We start from the raw sequence: 18978 nt of genomic DNA, 5'->3' as shown, positions 1-18978 counted from the left end.
ATATTCATATACATTTCAGACACACACATTCATATTCACAAATCACATGTACATCACATATGTGCATTCTCAAGTATAGTTACATAAACATATAAATCAGGTATATGGGAACATAGACAAATCCTAACATACATTCACATATCTAAGAAAGTCACACAGATAAAATGTGCCCTCTCAAGCACACACAGACTTGACCCCAATATCATATATGTAACTGCCCATATGCAAAGGAGCCAATGCATATTCTCATGAACATCCCATCAAATATCTTTATGGTTAGAACAGTGCATAATACATAAGAACTCAACAAATATTTGGTAAATAAACATATGCATAAGTGCTTACATATTCAAGTATATTTTCACACACACACTAGGACCTATACATACAAAGGTATGTGTCCACATATTCTCCACATGTTCTCCACATGTTCAATTACATCTGTATACTTAGTATTCATGAACACAATGGGAGATTATATATATATATATATATATATATATATATATATACACATACACACACACACACACACACATACACATATAAAATATATATATTCCTTCTCATACACACATATATAAATAGAAGTATGTACACACACATTAGATACTCCAAGATAGACTATCAGCATGGTCATATTATCACATGTATGTAGTACCAAGGCCAAGGGGACCTGCCCCACTTTGATCTTTTGTTTCAATCCCTCCTCTTGGCTTTCAAAGTTCTAGTCTGAGTCATCTACAGATCAAAATAATAGACTATGCTAGTCCAATATGTCCCCTTCTTTGGAGAATGTGCATTTTTATTGGAACCATAAAGTTTGTTATTGAGAATATAGCTCAGTTGGCAGAGTGCTTGCCTTGCATGCACAAGGCCCTGGGTTCAATCCCTAACACCACCATCACCACCAAAAAAAAAGCTTCATTTGTAGTAGGGATGATAGTTTAAAAATAAAGCCATTAAAAAAAAGAAGCTCCAAGAAAGCAGGGACAGGACATAAGTGGTTTTCCAGAGGCTTCTAAAATTCTTTCCTATGGGCATCAATTTTATAATTACTTATTTTATAACTTAAATATAACTTAAATTTTACTTAAATATAATTTATAACTATTGAACTTATAAATCCTCAGAGCAATGAAAGTGTGGTAGGGGATGGGAAAGAGGGCAAAGGGGAAGCGAAAGACAGTAGTTATAAACTGAGCCCTGTGCAGAGAGGCTTAACTTACCCAGGGTCTGCCCAGCCAGCACCCTCCCATTCTCTCCCAGCACAGCTGCCCGGGCATGGCGCTCATTGGCATACTGGACAAAGGCATATCCCTTGTGCACCGAACAGCCGGCCACACGGCCATACTTAGAGAAGATGGTCTCCACATCAGACTTCTTCACCACAGCTGTGTTGAGGTTTCCAATGAAGACCCGAGAGTTGATGGACTTGGGGTCATTCTTGTTGGTTACATTGCTTGTCTGGATTTTCAAGGACATGATGGCAATCTGGAGAGAGAGAAAGAGAGCAACTATGAGACTGGGTCCCAGGGCTGGGCTCAAGGGCTGCTTATGGACACATCCAGACTAAACTGGACTGCTCCTTGCCTTCCTACACAGGAAGCCTCCCTGTTTCTGTTATCTTGTTATATTACCAAGAATTACCACATACTGGCTGCTGATCTTATGATGGGTGCTTTAAAATGTTCCCTCATTTGGTACTCACCTAAGTAGAACCACAATATTGTACATGGGAGGAACCTAACCTTTAGAAGTCATCATGCACTTCAGTAGGGCTGAGATTGACAAGTATACCTGATGCAAATTCTTTTAAGCCCACACCTTGTTTACTATTCATCTCAAATGTAACCCCTTTTGGAATCTAAATTTAAAGATGTTCCACAGGATTCTCCCCTCCGTTCCTTCAATGTAAAACCATAGCAAAGAGGTAATTACAAATAATATTTTCTCTAGAACAAGATCATATGCTCACTCTGATCCAGACATGGACCTAGTGACGATGATGACAACTTTACCATAAATGGAGATGCTGGTGAGATCATTAACTTGACAATAACAGGTGCTCAAACCCAGATGAGTTGGCCCATAAAGCTCATTTCTGTCAGCTTCATCACTTTGTTTCCCAGAGTAAAGGCAATTCAAATACCATAATAAAATGGCATATTTACCTAAAACTGTTTTAAATATTGATACTTTTTTATTCAAATTGTGTTCCATTTGGCTTAGAGATAAGTTTATAAATATTTTCTAGATTTTGGAATGTCTTTTACCCCAAAGGGTCACTCAGCATGGGCTCCAGGGAGAAGAGGAGGAGGTTCAATTTCAGCAGGAAAAGCCTAGAGTTAAGCCTTGGCATTTGTACTTCCTGGACCCATCTTCTGTTCACTGGAACAAGTAGTTTCAACTCATTCTCAATCTCTCCTAAGGCCATTTTCAGAAGGTGTTAAAGCACCCACACAGAATGTGTAAAAATTCTCGTCAGGCTACCGGCCTATTACCTAATATTTTGGGCAGAGAGGAGGGGTTTTCTTTTCAATGAATTAGAAAAGAATGTAAGCTGGGAAAATATGTTTATCTTGTATCCTACTCCAGTAAGAGACCCCTTATTTCTCCTAAATGCTCCCCGCCTAGAAATTAGCATGTTCTGACCAGCAGGTGGCTCTGTTTACAAGAAAATCTAACAGAGAATTTCATTCTGAGGAAGAAACATGCCCAGTGGTAGGTTTGCTATTGCAAACTCAAATGAATACACTGGGGTTGGGGTGCACCATTCTTAAGCAAGGGACAGGGACGATGGAGGTGAGGCAGTGCCATCACTGCTACTGATATAAAGGAACTAGTGCCAATTTTGGAATTGACATGGAAAAGACAGAATCTTGTTTCTCAGTGTACTTTTACATCCAATCATCAACATTCATAAAGCAATGAGGGAGAGGGAGAGAGGGAGAGAGAGACATGATGGTACAGAGATCTGTTGATGACTGCTGACTGCCATTGACCTGGCAAGGATATGACGGCTGTGGGTTTCCTCAGACCTCTGCCAGAACTCTCTAACACCACTGAGCAGGAAGCATTTGCTGCACACCCATGTTAGGTACTATGGAGGTTCAGTACTTACACATTCACTGTTGAGCAATCTTTCAGGTTTGGTCCCTACTCAGTCTTTTCTCTTACACCTGGGGTTTGGGCAATGTGCATAAAAGAACTCTGCAAGCTGTCAAGTCCTTTATAAGATCTAGTAAATATTTTGACTACAGGTACTTTATTCTAATGCTGCTACTTGTGGGTTCATTCTTGATTAGGAGATCAAGGTCAGATAGGAGCACATTCTCTATCTTGCACGTGTGGCTGCTCTAGGTGAGAAATTTGCAGGGCCAAGGAGAAATGCCCACCTGGAGCATGCTGTAGGTACCCAACCCCTGAGTCTCCCATTTAAATAGCCCTCATTTTTAAAGGCAAAAAACCCTTGGAGGGCAGGCTATGCTGCTGCTAGATAGACTCCCTAAGCCTGAGAGTATAGATTTCTCTGGGATTGTAGAAAAAAATGTCCATGAGGCATCTCAAATGAGAGATGGAGCTGGGAGTAGGAAATAAAAAGGAGGTGGGCCCAATACTGGGTCTCCCTGTCAGGTTTAGTGCAGAATTCCTAAGGGTCCAACAAGTTTAAATCCATATATGACTTCTAGGTAGTTATAAATATAAATATCAGTTTGTAAAATTTGAATATAGTTTTCACATGTTTAGACATATAGTACATGGATTTCCATTTGTTTCCTTAGCCCTCCATCTGTATTCTTAACTCTGCTCTACAAAGTAAGAGGCAGACTTGACAGAGCGTGGAGACAGCAAGTACTCAATTAATACTAAGGAGGAAGAAGGGTTTGTTGTGGCGCGCCTTAAATGGTTAGGATCACTGAGGCAGGGGTCCCAGGCACATTCTTCCTCTGACTCAAATACCCACCTCTGCAAAACCAAGCCCCCCCAACTTGATACATTCCCCTAATTCTTCCTATGTTTAGAGGTGGGTTTAGACCCTAAAATAATATTGATATCCTATTGAGCAAAAGCTGCTTAACTTTTGTAAGCTATTTCCCATCTTATGAGCCAATCTCTTGTCACAGAGATTAACTGTGTAATTGAGAGTAAGGTGTGTGGAACAATGGAGGCGCCCTCTGCTTAGAAATGAGAGAAGACAGATGGATGACAAGATTGTTCTTGGTATTAGTAGGGAAGGAAGGGAGGAAGGGAAAAACCAGATTTGTTCCTAGAGATTTTTATAATGTCAGATAAAGAGAGACTTAGTGAGCACAGAGTTCATATGCCCTCACTCTGAGGAACAGAAGGAAAGGTACTTGGCCAGGATACCACAGCTAGTGAGTAGCAAGGCCAAGAGTATCCTGAGGGGTCCTGATTCCAAGTCTAGGGTTCTTATATTCCATTTTTCCTTTTAGGCTAGTTAGAGAGAGACCCTAGGATAGTGAGGAGATTGAAAAAGGCATAGCATCTCAAAAAACTGCTGAAGAAAACTAGGGGCCACCAGCCAGGTACATGTCCTTACCCTTACTGCTGAAGAAACAACTGCTGCATAAAAGTTGGAGCCTAAAGCTAATTAAAACCCACCAGGGGCAAAGATTTTGAAATGCAATTTACAACTCAAAAAGGATGGGCTGGTTTTTCCAGGCTAGTAAGAACATAAGAAATTTGGCAAAAACTAATCATTTTTCCCAATTGAAACATTTGAGATGGAAACTATGTTTCAGAAGTCAGGAGCCAAGCCTCAATATGTAGAAAGGTGACAGAGTTTTACAAAGGTAGAAAAGCCCCAAAAGGCACCTCTACCACTAAACTTTGGATAAATGAGACCTGGAGGAGCCATCACAGTAAAAAGAACCTCTAATTCCAAGTGCCAATGCTGTGTCAGAGACTTTACACACCTCACCTCATTTAATCCTCACAACAGCTTCTGAGGAGGTGTTTTAGATAACTCAAGACTCAAGAGAGGTAGCTAGCTGATTAACAGAACAAAGCCAGAACCGGAACTCAGGTCTGTTTTTTGACAAGATATACAAGGGCAAAATTGCATATGCATAGACACTCATTTGGGTACTAATTTCAATGGTTAGAATACTTACCCTGAGTTAGTTCTTCCTCATTTCTACAATTCCTTATATCTGCACAAGATTTTCATAAACAAAGCCAGTTTATGTCTACTATAGTCTGAATATGCACACCTCCTTCCTCAAGTTCTTTGTTGAAACCCAATCCCCAATGTGATAATATATAGGAGCCAGGGCCTGGCAAGTTTAATGAGATTAATAGATGTTCTGTCATCCCTGGCTGCCTGGTAACCAGGAGCCTCTGGACCAAGGAAGCTCTGGACATTGATCTGCTAACTGCTTGGCTTTCTCCAGAAATAGGCTTCCCATCATTCATTGTTGGCTGTTTTTCCTTCTAAATCACCCAGGTGTCCCCAGGGTTATCTAAGGGAAAAAGAATGGGGTCTTTGGGGAGGGAGGTGATTAGGTCATGAGGGCCAAGTCCCTTATAAAAGAGGCCCCAGAGTAATGCCTTGCCTTTCCACCATGTGAGAACAGAGTGAAAAGACAGCTATTCCTAAACTGGTATGCAGGGCTTCACCAGAGAGTAAATTTGCTGGTGCCTTAATATTGGACTTCTCAGTCTCTAGAACTATTGAGAAATAAATTTCTGTTGTTTATAAACACACAATTGTGTTATAGCAGCATAAAAGGACTAGGACAATATCCTTTATCTTGACATTATTAGTCCTATTTTATGGATTAAAAAAAAAAAAAGAAGAAGAAGAAGCTCATGATCAGCAAATTTAAGTGACTTACTTAAAGGTCAACCGTCTAGTGAGAGTAGCTAGGTGATTTGTCTAACTCTCTACCGGCCACTGTTTCAATAGATGCCTAAGCCTCTGTCTCTGTTATGTCTCTCCTGTGCTTCCCATTCCTCCCTTCAGATATAACACAGGCTTTAAACACTGCCCAGCACTGGACTCCCTCCCACAATGCTGATCCCAAAGGAGGAACTGTTGCTCTTGGCCTCCAGGGTTGTTTAGAACCTCTTTCTTAGTCTTACTTGACACTCTAGCTTTATTCTCTTGCAAGGAGATGAGAGTCACAGAAGCCTGTGGCCAGTCGTCTGCCCTCAGATAACCCAAGGGACATCTGATTAGTTTTGAAGGAAAACAGATATCCTATTTCTGGAGAAAGCCAAGTAATTTTACAGATCAGTGTCCAGGCCCTCCTTGGTTCACAAATTCCTGGTTACCAGGCAGCCAGAGATGACATAACATCTATTAATCTCATTAAACTTGCCAGTCCCCTACTCATTAGCATTGCCCAAATGATCATCACTGGCCAAAAAGGACTAATTTTCTCAGGAGTGCTCTTTGGCTCCTGAAACGCCAGAACCCAGCTTACCACACACAGAGGGTTCCTGAATAAGTAGAAATGTAAAGAGTGCAGGCTACAGTCCTAGAAGTCTTGGCTCTGCTGTTCTAAGTTATGTGACCTCACATCATGTGACTTCTCTGGGCCTTATTGTCATTATTCTAAAGAACAGACATCACCTTTTCTCCCCAATTACCTTTCTTACCTGATGCAAGAATCAAACAGGCTAATCAATGTGAAAGTGCTAATGCATCTGCAAAACGCTACAAAAGGATATAAGATCATACCTATTCCTATTATTGCCCAATTCCTATCCCCTTCACTCATTCAATAAGCATTCCTTAAAGTGTTCTCCTCTGTGCTGGCCCTATGGAGATCCTGGGAAACAGTGCTTATAGGCTTTGTGCACTTGTCAAGAAGCCCTCTCTTCAGGAACCTGTTTTTTGACTATTTCCAAATAAAGGAAAAATGCACAAAAAATAGCAAAAACAGCACAGGCTCTGGAGTCAGATACGACTGACTTCCAAATCCAGACCTACCCTTAAAAGCTGTCACCCTGGCCATGTCTCCTAACCTGGGCAGGCCTCAGATACCCCAACTGCATAAAAGAAATTATACCAATCCCCCAGTGTCTAAGATGAATTCTCACAGGGTATTGACAAAGGGAGAGGCTATGCCAGGTAGGAGGAACTGCAGAAACAATGTACAAAATGTGTCCCTTTCTTTTTTTTGACCCCCTATTCATTTCCTTTCTCCTGAAAGAGAACACAGAGGTAGAGGGCTAGAAAAAGAAGAAATATAAAAATGCCATCATTGTTATTTCCCGTTTCTTTGAGAGATACATACTTATTCTTTTCTTAAGGGAGTACAAAAAGGGAGCACACAATCTAATATGCAACAACTTTACACCAGGTACCTGTTGGAAGCTTTAGAAGTATAATTCTTCATAATCCAGATCACAACCTAATGAGATAAATAGTGTTACCTTCATTCTAGAGATAAAGAAACTAAGGCTCAGAGAAAGCTCAAATAGTTTATCCACATTCACATTAAGTGGCATGATTAGGATCAAAAGACCCCAACTTTTCTGATTTTAAAGCCTGTGCTCTTCCTGTTCCACAAAATGCTTCCAATGCCACCCCCACTCCCATACCCTCCACCCAAGAAGAATGGTTCCTGGCTTTGCAGATGTGCCACATGACCTTGGGTTTTAGACCCTATGCCTACAAAAGGTCCTTTGAGGGCTGAATGAATAAACATAATAAGAGTACTTACTACTTGTACTAAGCCTTTTGCTATGACACAGGTGATAATATGTGCTGTGACCATTCACATGAGGAAAGTAAGGCTTCGTGCTTAGTCCTACTCAACCCAGGAAATGGCAGAGCTGGGACAAATCTGTTTTGAGTCCAGAACTGATCATTTTAACCTTGGCCCAAAAATGACTTCAATGCTAGGCAAGCCCTGTACCTGCCGGCTTTAGGCACAGACTCATAGGGCCTTGCTGAGGGTACACTCTCAAGTCCAAGAGCCAATCAGCATGTGCTGTGAGCCTAGGGATGGCTCACTCCCCCTTCCCAAGCCCTACTGGCCTGGCTCCTCACAGTGATAATGTGGCAAGATTAGTCACTGCTTGCTGTTGGTTGATTATAGCTATTCTTTTCTGTAAATGAAGTTTAAAAGTCATCAAAGGGTTTGTCAGCTGTGACTTATGAGCCTCTTTCCCACAGGGAAGTCAGGCAGTGACAAATGCCCCTCTCATGCTGCCATCCATTATAAGTTGGAAGGTGCCATGTTCCAATTACTGGAGACCCCGATGCAGCTCATGGAAAACCCTGCTCTAGGCTGCGGCCATTACTCAGGCCTGGCAGGGATACCAGCAGGGCTGCCCTAGACCTAGGCCCCGCTGAATAGAAATAGAATAAGAGCACTTTCCTGACTCTGAACAAGCTCTTCTACCTCTTGTGTTATCCCTGATGGTTTTCCCTAGATATATTTCACAGCACCATGTGGGCTGTCTCAAGACTGCCTGAGACAGACATGAGGAAATAAGATACTGCCAGGTGGATTATGTGGGAAATATGATGTTCCAGAGGGAGGGCAGAGGATGAATATCTAGGATGTTCAGAGAAAGCAGACACTGAAAGAACCACCAGAGATCCTCTAATGGCATCAATGGTTTCAGTGCTCAACACCCATTATATGCCAGGCTCTGTTAACTCAGATGCTATATAACTGAAGATGAATAAAATATAGTTCCTGTCACAGAAGGTAGATGAGAAAATTAAGGTCCAGATAAAGGGACTTGCTCAAGGTAACAAAATAAGTTAGGGTCAGTGATGGAGTTAGAAAATAGATTTCTACTTCTGATGATACAGAGAAGTAGGGAGATGGACCTCCTATGTGCTAGGTAGGCTCTTTATATAGCATATGGTATATATTCAAATCCCACCTGCCTACTGACTACATGTTAGACTTCTGGCAAGCTCGTTGTACAACCTATACAAAAGCTCAGAAAAATGAGGAAGATAATACTTACTTCAGAGGTACAGTGAGAAGTATATAAAATAATATACATACAGAGCGGAGTGGTAGGCACACATTAAGTGCCCAAAGTATTATTTATGATTAAATAATTTCTAAAACAACTCTTTGAGGCAGATACTATTAATTTCATTTTACAGACAAGAAGATTGAGGTTCTTTTCCACTTCATCATTCTTAAAATAGTACCTCTCAAAATTATTTGTAGTGAAGGACCAATTTTTTGTTTCTTAAAAATTCCTAATTCATTACAGATAAATACTGGTAAAATACAATAAAAATATAAACTACTACACAAGTTTCCAAAAGTTGCTAAGTACTGACTCTCAATTTCTATCCTTAAAGTGAACTAGCAAAAGTTCATGAACTGGCACCCATTCAGTAGGCTATATTTTTGAGTGGCATGGCTGTAAACCACTCTTGCTCCATCCACCCTGTCAACCTCTACAAAACTAAAGCAAAAAGAAGAGAGTTAACTTCATTTCTTTCAAGTCCCTTAGCTTGATTTATTTTTTAAACTTAGTGTTAAGAATTTCTAAAATAATCCCTACCTCCTTTTTTTCCCTCTCTATCAAAAGAGAAGGTAGGCAGGCCAAGGGTGAGTTTATCCAGAACCTTGGTCATCGGCTCTAGGTCATGTTATACCCTACAAGATAAGATGGTGTAGACTTAATGAAGACTGGAATAACCTTCCTGGGGCCCAGGCATCTGACAAGAGGGCATGCACATTGCTGAAGAAGCTGGTACTCACAGGTCATCTTTCTCTAGAACAGAAGACATGAGGAAACTAGCCAGGAAGGAGAAAGGCATGTTGTTTAATTTCTGGTATTTTCTCTTCTCCTCGCCTGTCTTCTCCTCTCCCTCTCTCTCTCTCTCTCTCTCTCTCTCTCTCTCTCTCTCTCTTTTTATGTGTGTGGGGGATTACTGGAGATTGAACCCAGGGGTCCTTTACCACTGAGCTATGCCTCCAGTCTTCTTTCTAATTTTTATTTTGAGACACGGTCTCATTAAGTTGCTGAGGTTAGCCTCATACTTGAAATCCTTCAGTCACTGGGGTTATAGGCATGTGACACCACACCCGATACTTTTCTGGTATTATATCATGGCTGTTTGTAAAATAGCCTTCTCTTTTCATCTAGCAGGCTAGAGTAAAAGGGATAACAGATTTATTCCCAAATAGAACTGTACACTAACAGCTGAGTAGCTGGGCAGATAAGTAGTTCTTCTTAACTAGCATTCAAAGGCACGATAATGTACCTTGACTCTTCCAGGGGCATGGTTAAATTTCTGTCAGTGTACAAAACCTTTTGCTCTAATTGAACTTAAAAGGTGTTATCTTTTAGCACAATCAGAGCTGAGTGGTCATGTGACACAATATAGACAGGGATACAACTTCCTGTGAGTGTAAGTTGAACACATGGCCTTTCTATCAAGCAGGAGCTAAAGCCTAAATCATTATTCCCATATGAGAGGCCATGGAATGCAGTCGAGAGTAACTCTGAAACCAGAATACCTTTATCTTGCTACTAAACTAGATGTATGATGTCACTTTCAGACAGTATCTTAAAATCATTGTACTTCAGTTATCTTGCCTGTAAAATGAGGACAGTAATATATATCACTAGAGTTTTTACAAGATAAATATGTTTAATTCACATAAGCATTCACAACAATGTCTGGCACATTAGAAACTATGCAAATACTACCTCCCACCATCACTATTATTACTGATATTAAAGCCTGCAAGAACTTTTCCTTCTGAGTCAAGTGCTACTGTAACTTTAACCTAGAGCTGAACTAGGTTATGATGGAGAAAACGGTGCTATTTACTGTGCACCCATTTTCAAGTGTGTCACCAAAATGCTAGCATTTGGAAACATGCCTTGAACACAATGGTAACTACACAAGTAGATGCTCATTAAATATTTGATATATAAATAAATTAGAGTCCCCAAAGAATACAGGCTAAGAAGCAAGACAGGAAGAAGCCCTTAAACCAAAGTTCCACAAAAGGCTTCCATGTACCTTGAGGAGCATAAAGACAGACTGGATTTCCCTTCTATGATTAACAGTGCCTGGGAGGTTCATAGTGCACGAAACCCCTACTTGCTCACTATTCTATGTCTCTGTTGGAACTCTACGTTCTGTGGCTGCTCTATTCTAATTAAGGATACATAAGACTATGTTATGGTAGTGTACATGTCTCATACATTATATTAGAGGAAGTAAGTGACTCTCTGAGAAAGACAAAAGGAAAGCCCACAGTAGGCTTAGCCCTGAGTTAAAATAGTATTTGGGAACTTATTAGCCTTGGATTCCTCTTGCAGGTGGAACCTCCTGATTCCTACCTGTACTACCTATGTGATCCTGGGAAGGCACTTCACTCCTCTGAAGGTCAAGATTCGCTATCTGTAAAACAGGAATAAAAATTCTTGTCCTGCCCATTTGCAGCACAGATTGTTGTGAAGATCAAAGAAGATAGCATGCTGTTACTGGAAATGTGCTACATGGATGTAGGCAGAAATATTCCCTGAGATGGAAAGCTGCTGCAGGTCTTCCTAGACAGAGGTTAGAAGCAGGGGCTCAGTGGTACAAAAGCTGGCACTGGAACCAGGTGCTGTACTCCTTGGGGGTAAGGACAGTTAATTAAAACCCTTTCATATAGAATCAACATTCTTCATTACAATAATCCTCCTCATTGGAAATACATAACACCACTCCTCACAGTTCCATAAGGCTTGATCCCAAAGACAGTTATAAGTATTGGCCTATATATTTTTCCCCCTCACCTTTAGGCAAGAGTAAAGAGGACCTCTCTCCAGTGTGTTGATCCAAATATAAGCTTGGTCCCCAGGGAGATGGTAGAACTTCTGAAAGGTGGGCCTAGTGGGAGGTCCTTAGGTCATTGAAGGTGTGCCCTCAAAAAAGGATTGTGGAACCCAAATAAACCTTTCTCTATAAGTTAATTACCTTAGGTATTTCTCCTCCACTTTCTCTTTGCTCCCTGGCCTGTGCTGTGTTGTTTTGCTTTACCACACACTTTTGTCATGATGTGCTGCTTTGCCACAGGCCCAAAGCAATAGGTACAACTGATTATAGACTGGAACTTCTAAATCTGGGAGCCAAAATAAATCTTTTCCTTTTATAATTAATTATTTTAGGTTCTTCATTATTGTCATGGAAAACTCAGTTACCAGGGTATTTAGACATTCCTATGTTCCCATCAAATATGACTTTATATATAATTGTTCCTGAGTACCTGTAAGTACTTAGAGCATAAACTCTAAGCATCATCCCATGGCGCCACATGTTTGGTGCAAAGAGGACCACTGAGAATGATGCCACAGTCACAACCACTCAGTCTTTGTCTCTTTGGTAACAACTCTACAAATACTTTTAAGCTTCTGTCTCCTATGTGATCAGACAAATATTCCCCTGCCACCTCCTGTGAGGGGCTTCCCACCACCAAGAACAAGTCTAAGCCCTTTAAAAAGAGTGTACAAGTCCCTTTGTGACTTAAGGCTACCAAATTCATTTACAACAATCCTCTGAGTAACTGTAATTCATATTCACTTTATAAATGAGTAAGCCCTAGTGTGCAGCTATTAGGCTCCTTTGCAAAGGCAAAATCAGTTGCCCCAAGTCACAAAGGAAACAAGTCAGTATGAACTGGGTTCCTCCTGAAGGGATGAATATCATACTCCAAAGTATAGATTCAAGTTCAAAACTACCTTCACATGGATTAATCTATGTGAAGCAGGTATTGGGATGGGGCACTGTATGGTGCAGGGGAATCTTTCCTTTGGGGAGCAACTTAGACACTATCCCTTGCTTCAAGCTGCCAACTTGACTCTTCACACTCCCATAGTTGCAGCATCATTAATAGACTTGGTTTAAAGACCAAAATGTTCATTTGCATATAATGTGGCAAATATACCTAAGTTTTGAAAAGCCCCTGAATAAGGCCAACCAATGAACCATTACAACTTAGCAAAAACAAAACCAGTTAGTACCCAACATGTCAGTAAAACATACCCAATGTTGATCATACTGAATCATTCACTCAGCTCTGCTGATTTGTTGGCCTCATATATCTAGAATGTGGCACAAGGTGGGCCTACCATCACTCTTTAAATTCATCCTCTGTTGTCACTAGAGTAATATCACCAATTACTCCCTTGCTTAAAAGTGAAATCAAGATCAGAGTTTTGCTTTATTATTTTAAAATGTTTAACCAACAAAATGGGTAAGAACTTATATTATTTAGTATGTTTATTATTTTAAATTGCTATATATAAATCACCTAAACCTTCTATCCCTCCACAGGCCATAACTACTCTTGGCATATTGTCATTATTTCCTTCTTTCCTTATCGTTTTCTTGTGTTACAGAGTTGGACTATTCAATTTGATACCCTATTTTTTCCAACTAATGTTATAAGACATTTTTTAATACATTTATTTTATTTGTGTATTTTTATGTGGTGCCAGGGATCGAAATCAGTGTCTCATACACGCTAGGCAAGCACTCTGCCCTCTGAGCCACAACCCTGGCCCCATGTTATAAGACATTTATTATACCTGTTATATCTAACTTTATTGCAGGGCAGTTTTCAATATGCACCTTTGTTTTTTTTTTTATAACTACTATTTAATAGCTTATAGTTTTCCCTAAGTGGATTTATCCATAGTTTTAGACTGGTGGGCATTTCAGCTTTTTCCAGTTTCTCACTTCTATAAATAATAGCATCTAAAGGGAAGTTTATTCTATACTAGATTATTTCCTTAGGACAGATTCTCAGAAGTGGAATTACCAGTCAGAATGTATGAACATGTATATGGTTCTTGAGATACACTGCCTAATTGCTTTCCAAAAGGGCTATACCAATTTACACTGCTATCTCCAATGAACCTGGCAACCACTGGGTGGTCATGTATTATCCAACTGTGTGTGGGGGTGGAGGGACTGACAAAATCCACAAAATGTGGTTCTTACTAACATGTGAAGATCTTTACTAGCATTTGACTGTATAGGTGTTTTGTTTTTGTTTTATTTTGTTTTAAGTTGTAGATGGACACAATAGCTTTATTTTATTTATTTATTTTTATTTGGTGCTGAGAATCAAACCCAGTGCCTCACACGTGCTAGGCAAGTGTTCTACCACTGAGCCACATCCACAGTCCCTAAGCAGAGAGATAACATATTGAAAAGATTTATTGACTCATTTATTTGAAAATCATTTATTGAGCACCTATTACTGTCAAACACTTATAAAGTATAGTGGTAAATAGAGAATAATCTGCCCAGGAAAACCAGAACCTATGTTTCATGTTGGTAAGAGATATGAAAGGAGCAACTGAGAACTCAGAGACTCATCACTTACCTAAGAAACAGAAGGGAAGGGAAAAGAGAAAACCAAAGAGGAGGGGGCTTCAAGAAGTTCAGATCTTGTTTTGAGGGACAAAATATGAAGGTGAGAGAGAGAGTATTTAGGAAAGAGGAAACAGCATATGCAAAGTTATGGAAACATGACAAAGTTTCCATTATTTAGTGATATGTATATGTTCCATTATATGTACTATAGTTTGACCAGTCTAGGATGCAAGAATGCATGTTGCAAGATATGACACCAGAAAGCCTGAAAGATGTCTGATAGGGAGAAATTTGTGGCCACTGAAGAGTCTGGCCATTATGGGAGCCAATAACCATTCCTATGTCATATGCTGTACAGTGTTTAGTAAGGTAGTACACAGAAGTCCCTATAGCTCTTGAGAGTTTAAACCACACACAGTTCAACCTCTAAGCAAAATAGCCTGTCTAGAGTCAATTCCTCTTTGTTTCAGGTACTAGTAGTCTTCTCTTACCAAGCTATATAGAGGTTTACAGATATTTTCTACATCATCTAACACATTGCTAGACACTTGGCAGGGGCTCCAATAACACTTGTGGACTTATTTATCAGAGGTGGCTCATGTAAAAATATGTATACTCACAAAGCTTTGGCATTGCCTTTATCACTCTGAGCAGACACTCAGCCACTACTTCTCTTGGCAGATGTCTTGCCTCTAAAGCTATCTCCCACTTCTTGCTTATTCTGCCAAATAAAATAATGGGCCTGGGTACAAGAAGCTATAAAGTATGTGATAACTCAGGAGCATATCAGGTGGCTAGGAAGGAGACTTGGTGGAACATAAATCCTTCCCCACAGTATATTCCTCAAGCCAAGGACTCCCTCAGCCTACCAGCAGTTTCAAAACATTTCCACCTCCCCTACCATAAAAATAAAATGGGCTTTTTCAATTGAGCATAGTTAAAGTCTCTTTTGAGGAGCTCAAGACCTTCTCTAAGGTATTAGTACTTTCTACATTAATGACAACTGACTTAATGGTGACAAAGATATTAGGAGAATGATTACATTAACAATTAATATAATAGCAAGGCATTCTTGCCTTGCTAGTTGTGGTATGAGATGTGGGCAGCAGGGTCTGATGTGCTGGCTGAGATTCATCTAAGGAGTCTATATTAAAATTATCTGTTTCAATATGTCATCTCTCCTCCAAGGCTGATTCAATTCTTGGACAGCAGGGACTACAATCTATTTCATCTCAGCATCCTCACTGCCTTTAAGAAAAGTCTCCACAGTAAGTACTCAGGGAGTATCTACTGAACTGAGTTTAGCTGAACAATGTACCACTGTACCCACCCCAACCCCTTCCCCATGCATGCTTTTTAAGAAAAGAATCAGGAAAGAGTAAGCAAAACCTGAAAAGAAACATCTTTACAGGGGCTCAATCCATTCTAGCCCTGAGGAAAGGAAGTTTTATAACATAAATGATTTCTTTGATTTAGTAATTGATTATGTGGTAGATGCATTACTAAGCATCACATTTCTCACTGTTACAACTCTTTTTTTTTTTAAAGAGAGAGATAGAAAGAGAGAGAGAGAACGCAAACTCCTTAGTATCTATTTCCCAGGCTTCGGCAGACACAACATCTTTGTATATGGTGCTGAGGATTGAACCCAGGCCGCACGCATGCCAGGCAAGCGCGCTACCACTTGAGCCACATCCCCAGCCCCATGTTACAACTCTTTTATCACACTTCTTATCATCACAACACATTTTATCAAGGACTCAATGATCCTTTTAGGGCCTCTTTTAACTTCTGCCTCTCTCTCTCCTTCTTTTCTCCCTCTGACTCCTCCCTCTCTGTCCCTCTTTCTTGTTTTGTTACCCATGCTGGTCTTGAACTTAGGCTTTAAGTGACCCTCCTACTTCAGCCTCCTGAACACCTGGGACTGCAGGTGTGTGCCACCACACATAGCTTAGGTCCCTTTTCTTAGAATGATTCTAGAGTCAGACTACTTGGTTCAAATCTCAGCTCTACCATGTTATGAGCTGTATAACCCTGGGCAAATGATTGAACCTCCCTGGGTCATACTTTTCTTATTTGTAAAATGGAAATATTATAAGCCCCTCCCACAGGCTGATAAGAAAATTCAATAAGGTAATGTACTAGCAAGTTATTCACTCAGGAATTTTCTAAATAAAAATGGCATTATTACTCTGCCCCCATTTAATAGATGACTTCAAATATCACAATCTTTTTAAAATTTTTTTTTAGTTGTTGAAGAACGTTTATTTTATTTATTTATATGTGGTACTGAGAATCAAACCCAGTTCTTCACAAGTGCTAGGCAAGTGCTCTATCACTGAGCTATAAAAACCCAGTCCCAAATATCAAAATCTTAATAAGATTGAGAGATGCTGTTTCATCAATAAAGCAGGACTGGAACCCAATTTCTGATTTGATAACAGACAAAGGATTTTTCTGAGCAGAAATCTGTTGATGTGATGCCCTGATGAAAACTCCTCAGGACTTGAAAGGCTGAGGCAGGAGGATCTCAAGTTCAAGGCCAATCTGAGCAACTTAGCAAGAATCTGTCTCAAAATTTAAAAAATAAAAAGTGTGAGGGATGTAGCTCAATGGTAAAATGCCCTGGGTTTAATTCCCAGTACCAAAAATAAATTAATGAATAAATAAGAAAATTCCTCAGCAAAGATTTTGTTTCCTACCCCCAGGCAGAGACCTAGCCATTCCTTCACCAGAATTCTGATATCCTCCAAAAAACTCTGCTGTGAGAACATCTGCTGCACTTTTGTGTTTGCATACCTGTGCCTCTCCATTAGATTCTGAACTCCTTGAAGGCGAGACTGATTTATTCATCTCTGCAATCCCACCCTCTAGCACTGTGCTGCAACCAGTAGATGGTTTAGTGAATTTCTGCTAAAAAACAGGTGAAAGAATCCTAGATAGGAAGAGTAAAAGCTGGGGGTGACTAGTGTCTTTATTCAATATGCTACAGGGAACAGAGGCTATGAGAGGCCAGACTGCTGAATCTGGGATTCCTGTGGTGAGGAAAATATACAAGGTTCTCACCAAGCAGAGAGCAATAAAAGTCAAATAATGCTATCCTTGTCAGCCACCAACATAGAGAGGGAAACCCAGCCTTCCATCTCTGTATAATCTAGTGACTCAGAGATAAGCCCAATAATTGAGTTCCACCATACCAGCTTTCTAGAACAAATACTGAACAGAGTGTTTTTTAAAACCTAAAGTTCATTCCTGAGACTAATTTTTCAATCAATAAATATTCTTGAACATATTAGTACCTGTGAGCTAACAAAAGAACCTATCCCCTATTTGCTGTCAGACCCTTGGATAAGTAACTATCCCTCTCCTAGTGTTAATATCCTCATGTGCCATGTGAAAGATAACCTCAATATCACAGGACTGTTTTCAATATGTGTTGAAGAGTCTACCATACAACTTTGCAAATATAAAGGAGGCTTAAGTAAAGTGCAAGGATAGCCCCCACTAAATGCCAAGGGGACCTCCCTCTGCCAGGGTCTAGATAGATATCTCAGAGCATATTCCTACCCTCAGAACACTGTAGTGAAGATAATGATAGAAGAGTATCAGTGAGATACATAAAATTTGACATTTCTCTTCAAATGCCTCTAGAGATCTTTGATTACTGGTGTCAAGTCAGAGTGGTCCTCATTGGGAGCTACAATGTAGACCTCCTAGATCGAGTTCCCCTGATACAACCCAAATTTCTCACAGCAAGAATACAGATATCAGTTTTGTGGGTTACAGGTGCCTTTACAAACACTAAGCCAATTATCTGACCCCTGGTCCTTTAACTGTTTGGAAACACTTGATTACCATTAAGCTGTTTCCTCATGAGAAACTAATGTGACTCCATTTTTGAGAAACCAGCCTCTACCTCAGAGCAAAGCCTGTCCAAGGAAGGGGGCGTGACCCTTGTCCTTGGAAAAACCCACAGAGCACTCCTAAGCATATACCCACCCTGCTGAGTTGTTTGTCTGTAAATAACAGGAGAGGTCTGTGGTGCCAGGTGTCCCTGACTCAGTTAGGCTAGGTGAGGACCCATAGCAACCCCCCTAGCAACCTCTAATCAGCCTGAGACAGGGAAAATACCTGGAATGCCAAGTAGTTTATGGTAGTTGATAACATGTTGGGAAACCATGTAGTTTAGCATGTATGCCCCTTGTGGCCTAAACCAATCAGTTCAAACGAATCCCCCTCTTGTACTAACCAATCACCCCTACGCAACTTGTTGCCGCCACTGAATGTACTAATCAATGTTAAGAGTTGTTGTTTGATTTTCCTGCAGTATGAAATGATTTGCTGTGTGATGTTGTGACGCATAGAGTATCCCCCCAAAACCTATAAAATCTCACTGAACAAAGGACCGGGGCTCACTTCCTGGGACCTCTGCATCGAAAACGGTTGTGAGTCCAGGCTCGAGTTTGCAATAAAGACTCTTGTGTGATTGCATCGGATTCGGCTCCTGGAGGTCTACTGGGGTCCCATGAATCTGCCATAAACACTCATTTTTCTGCTTACTGGAACAAACACATCAAAACAACGTTTAGTTTAGATACTAAAACAATGTTGATTAGTGGTTTACAGAAACTTCTGTAATT

General features: G+C 40.3%; 1 protein-coding gene across 4 annotated transcripts in view; it reads right to left on the bottom strand.

The window, feature by feature from the left end:
- Positions 1-18978, bottom strand: part of Raly (RALY heterogeneous nuclear ribonucleoprotein) — a 78797-nt gene that overhangs the window by 7106 nt on the left and 52713 nt on the right. For all 4 annotated transcript variants that reach the window (XM_046433675.2, XM_058575578.1, XM_046433674.2 and 1 more), the window contains one exon: positions 1230-1494. In XM_046433675.2, the coding sequence (XP_046289631.1) occupies positions 1230-1485 (256 nt within the window). In that variant the 5' untranslated portion in view covers positions 1486-1494. The remainder of the gene's footprint in view (positions 1-1229; positions 1495-18978) is intronic.

Source organism: Marmota monax, unplaced genomic scaffold (genome assembly GCF_021218885.2).
Source record: "Marmota monax isolate L192 unplaced genomic scaffold, Marmota_monax_Labrador192_F-V1.1 WCK01_AAM20220418_F8-fsc00014, whole genome shotgun sequence".
Lineage (NCBI taxonomy): Eukaryota > Metazoa > Chordata > Mammalia > Rodentia > Sciuridae > Marmota > Marmota monax.
This window is presented reverse-complemented; position numbering and strand designations above follow the sequence as displayed.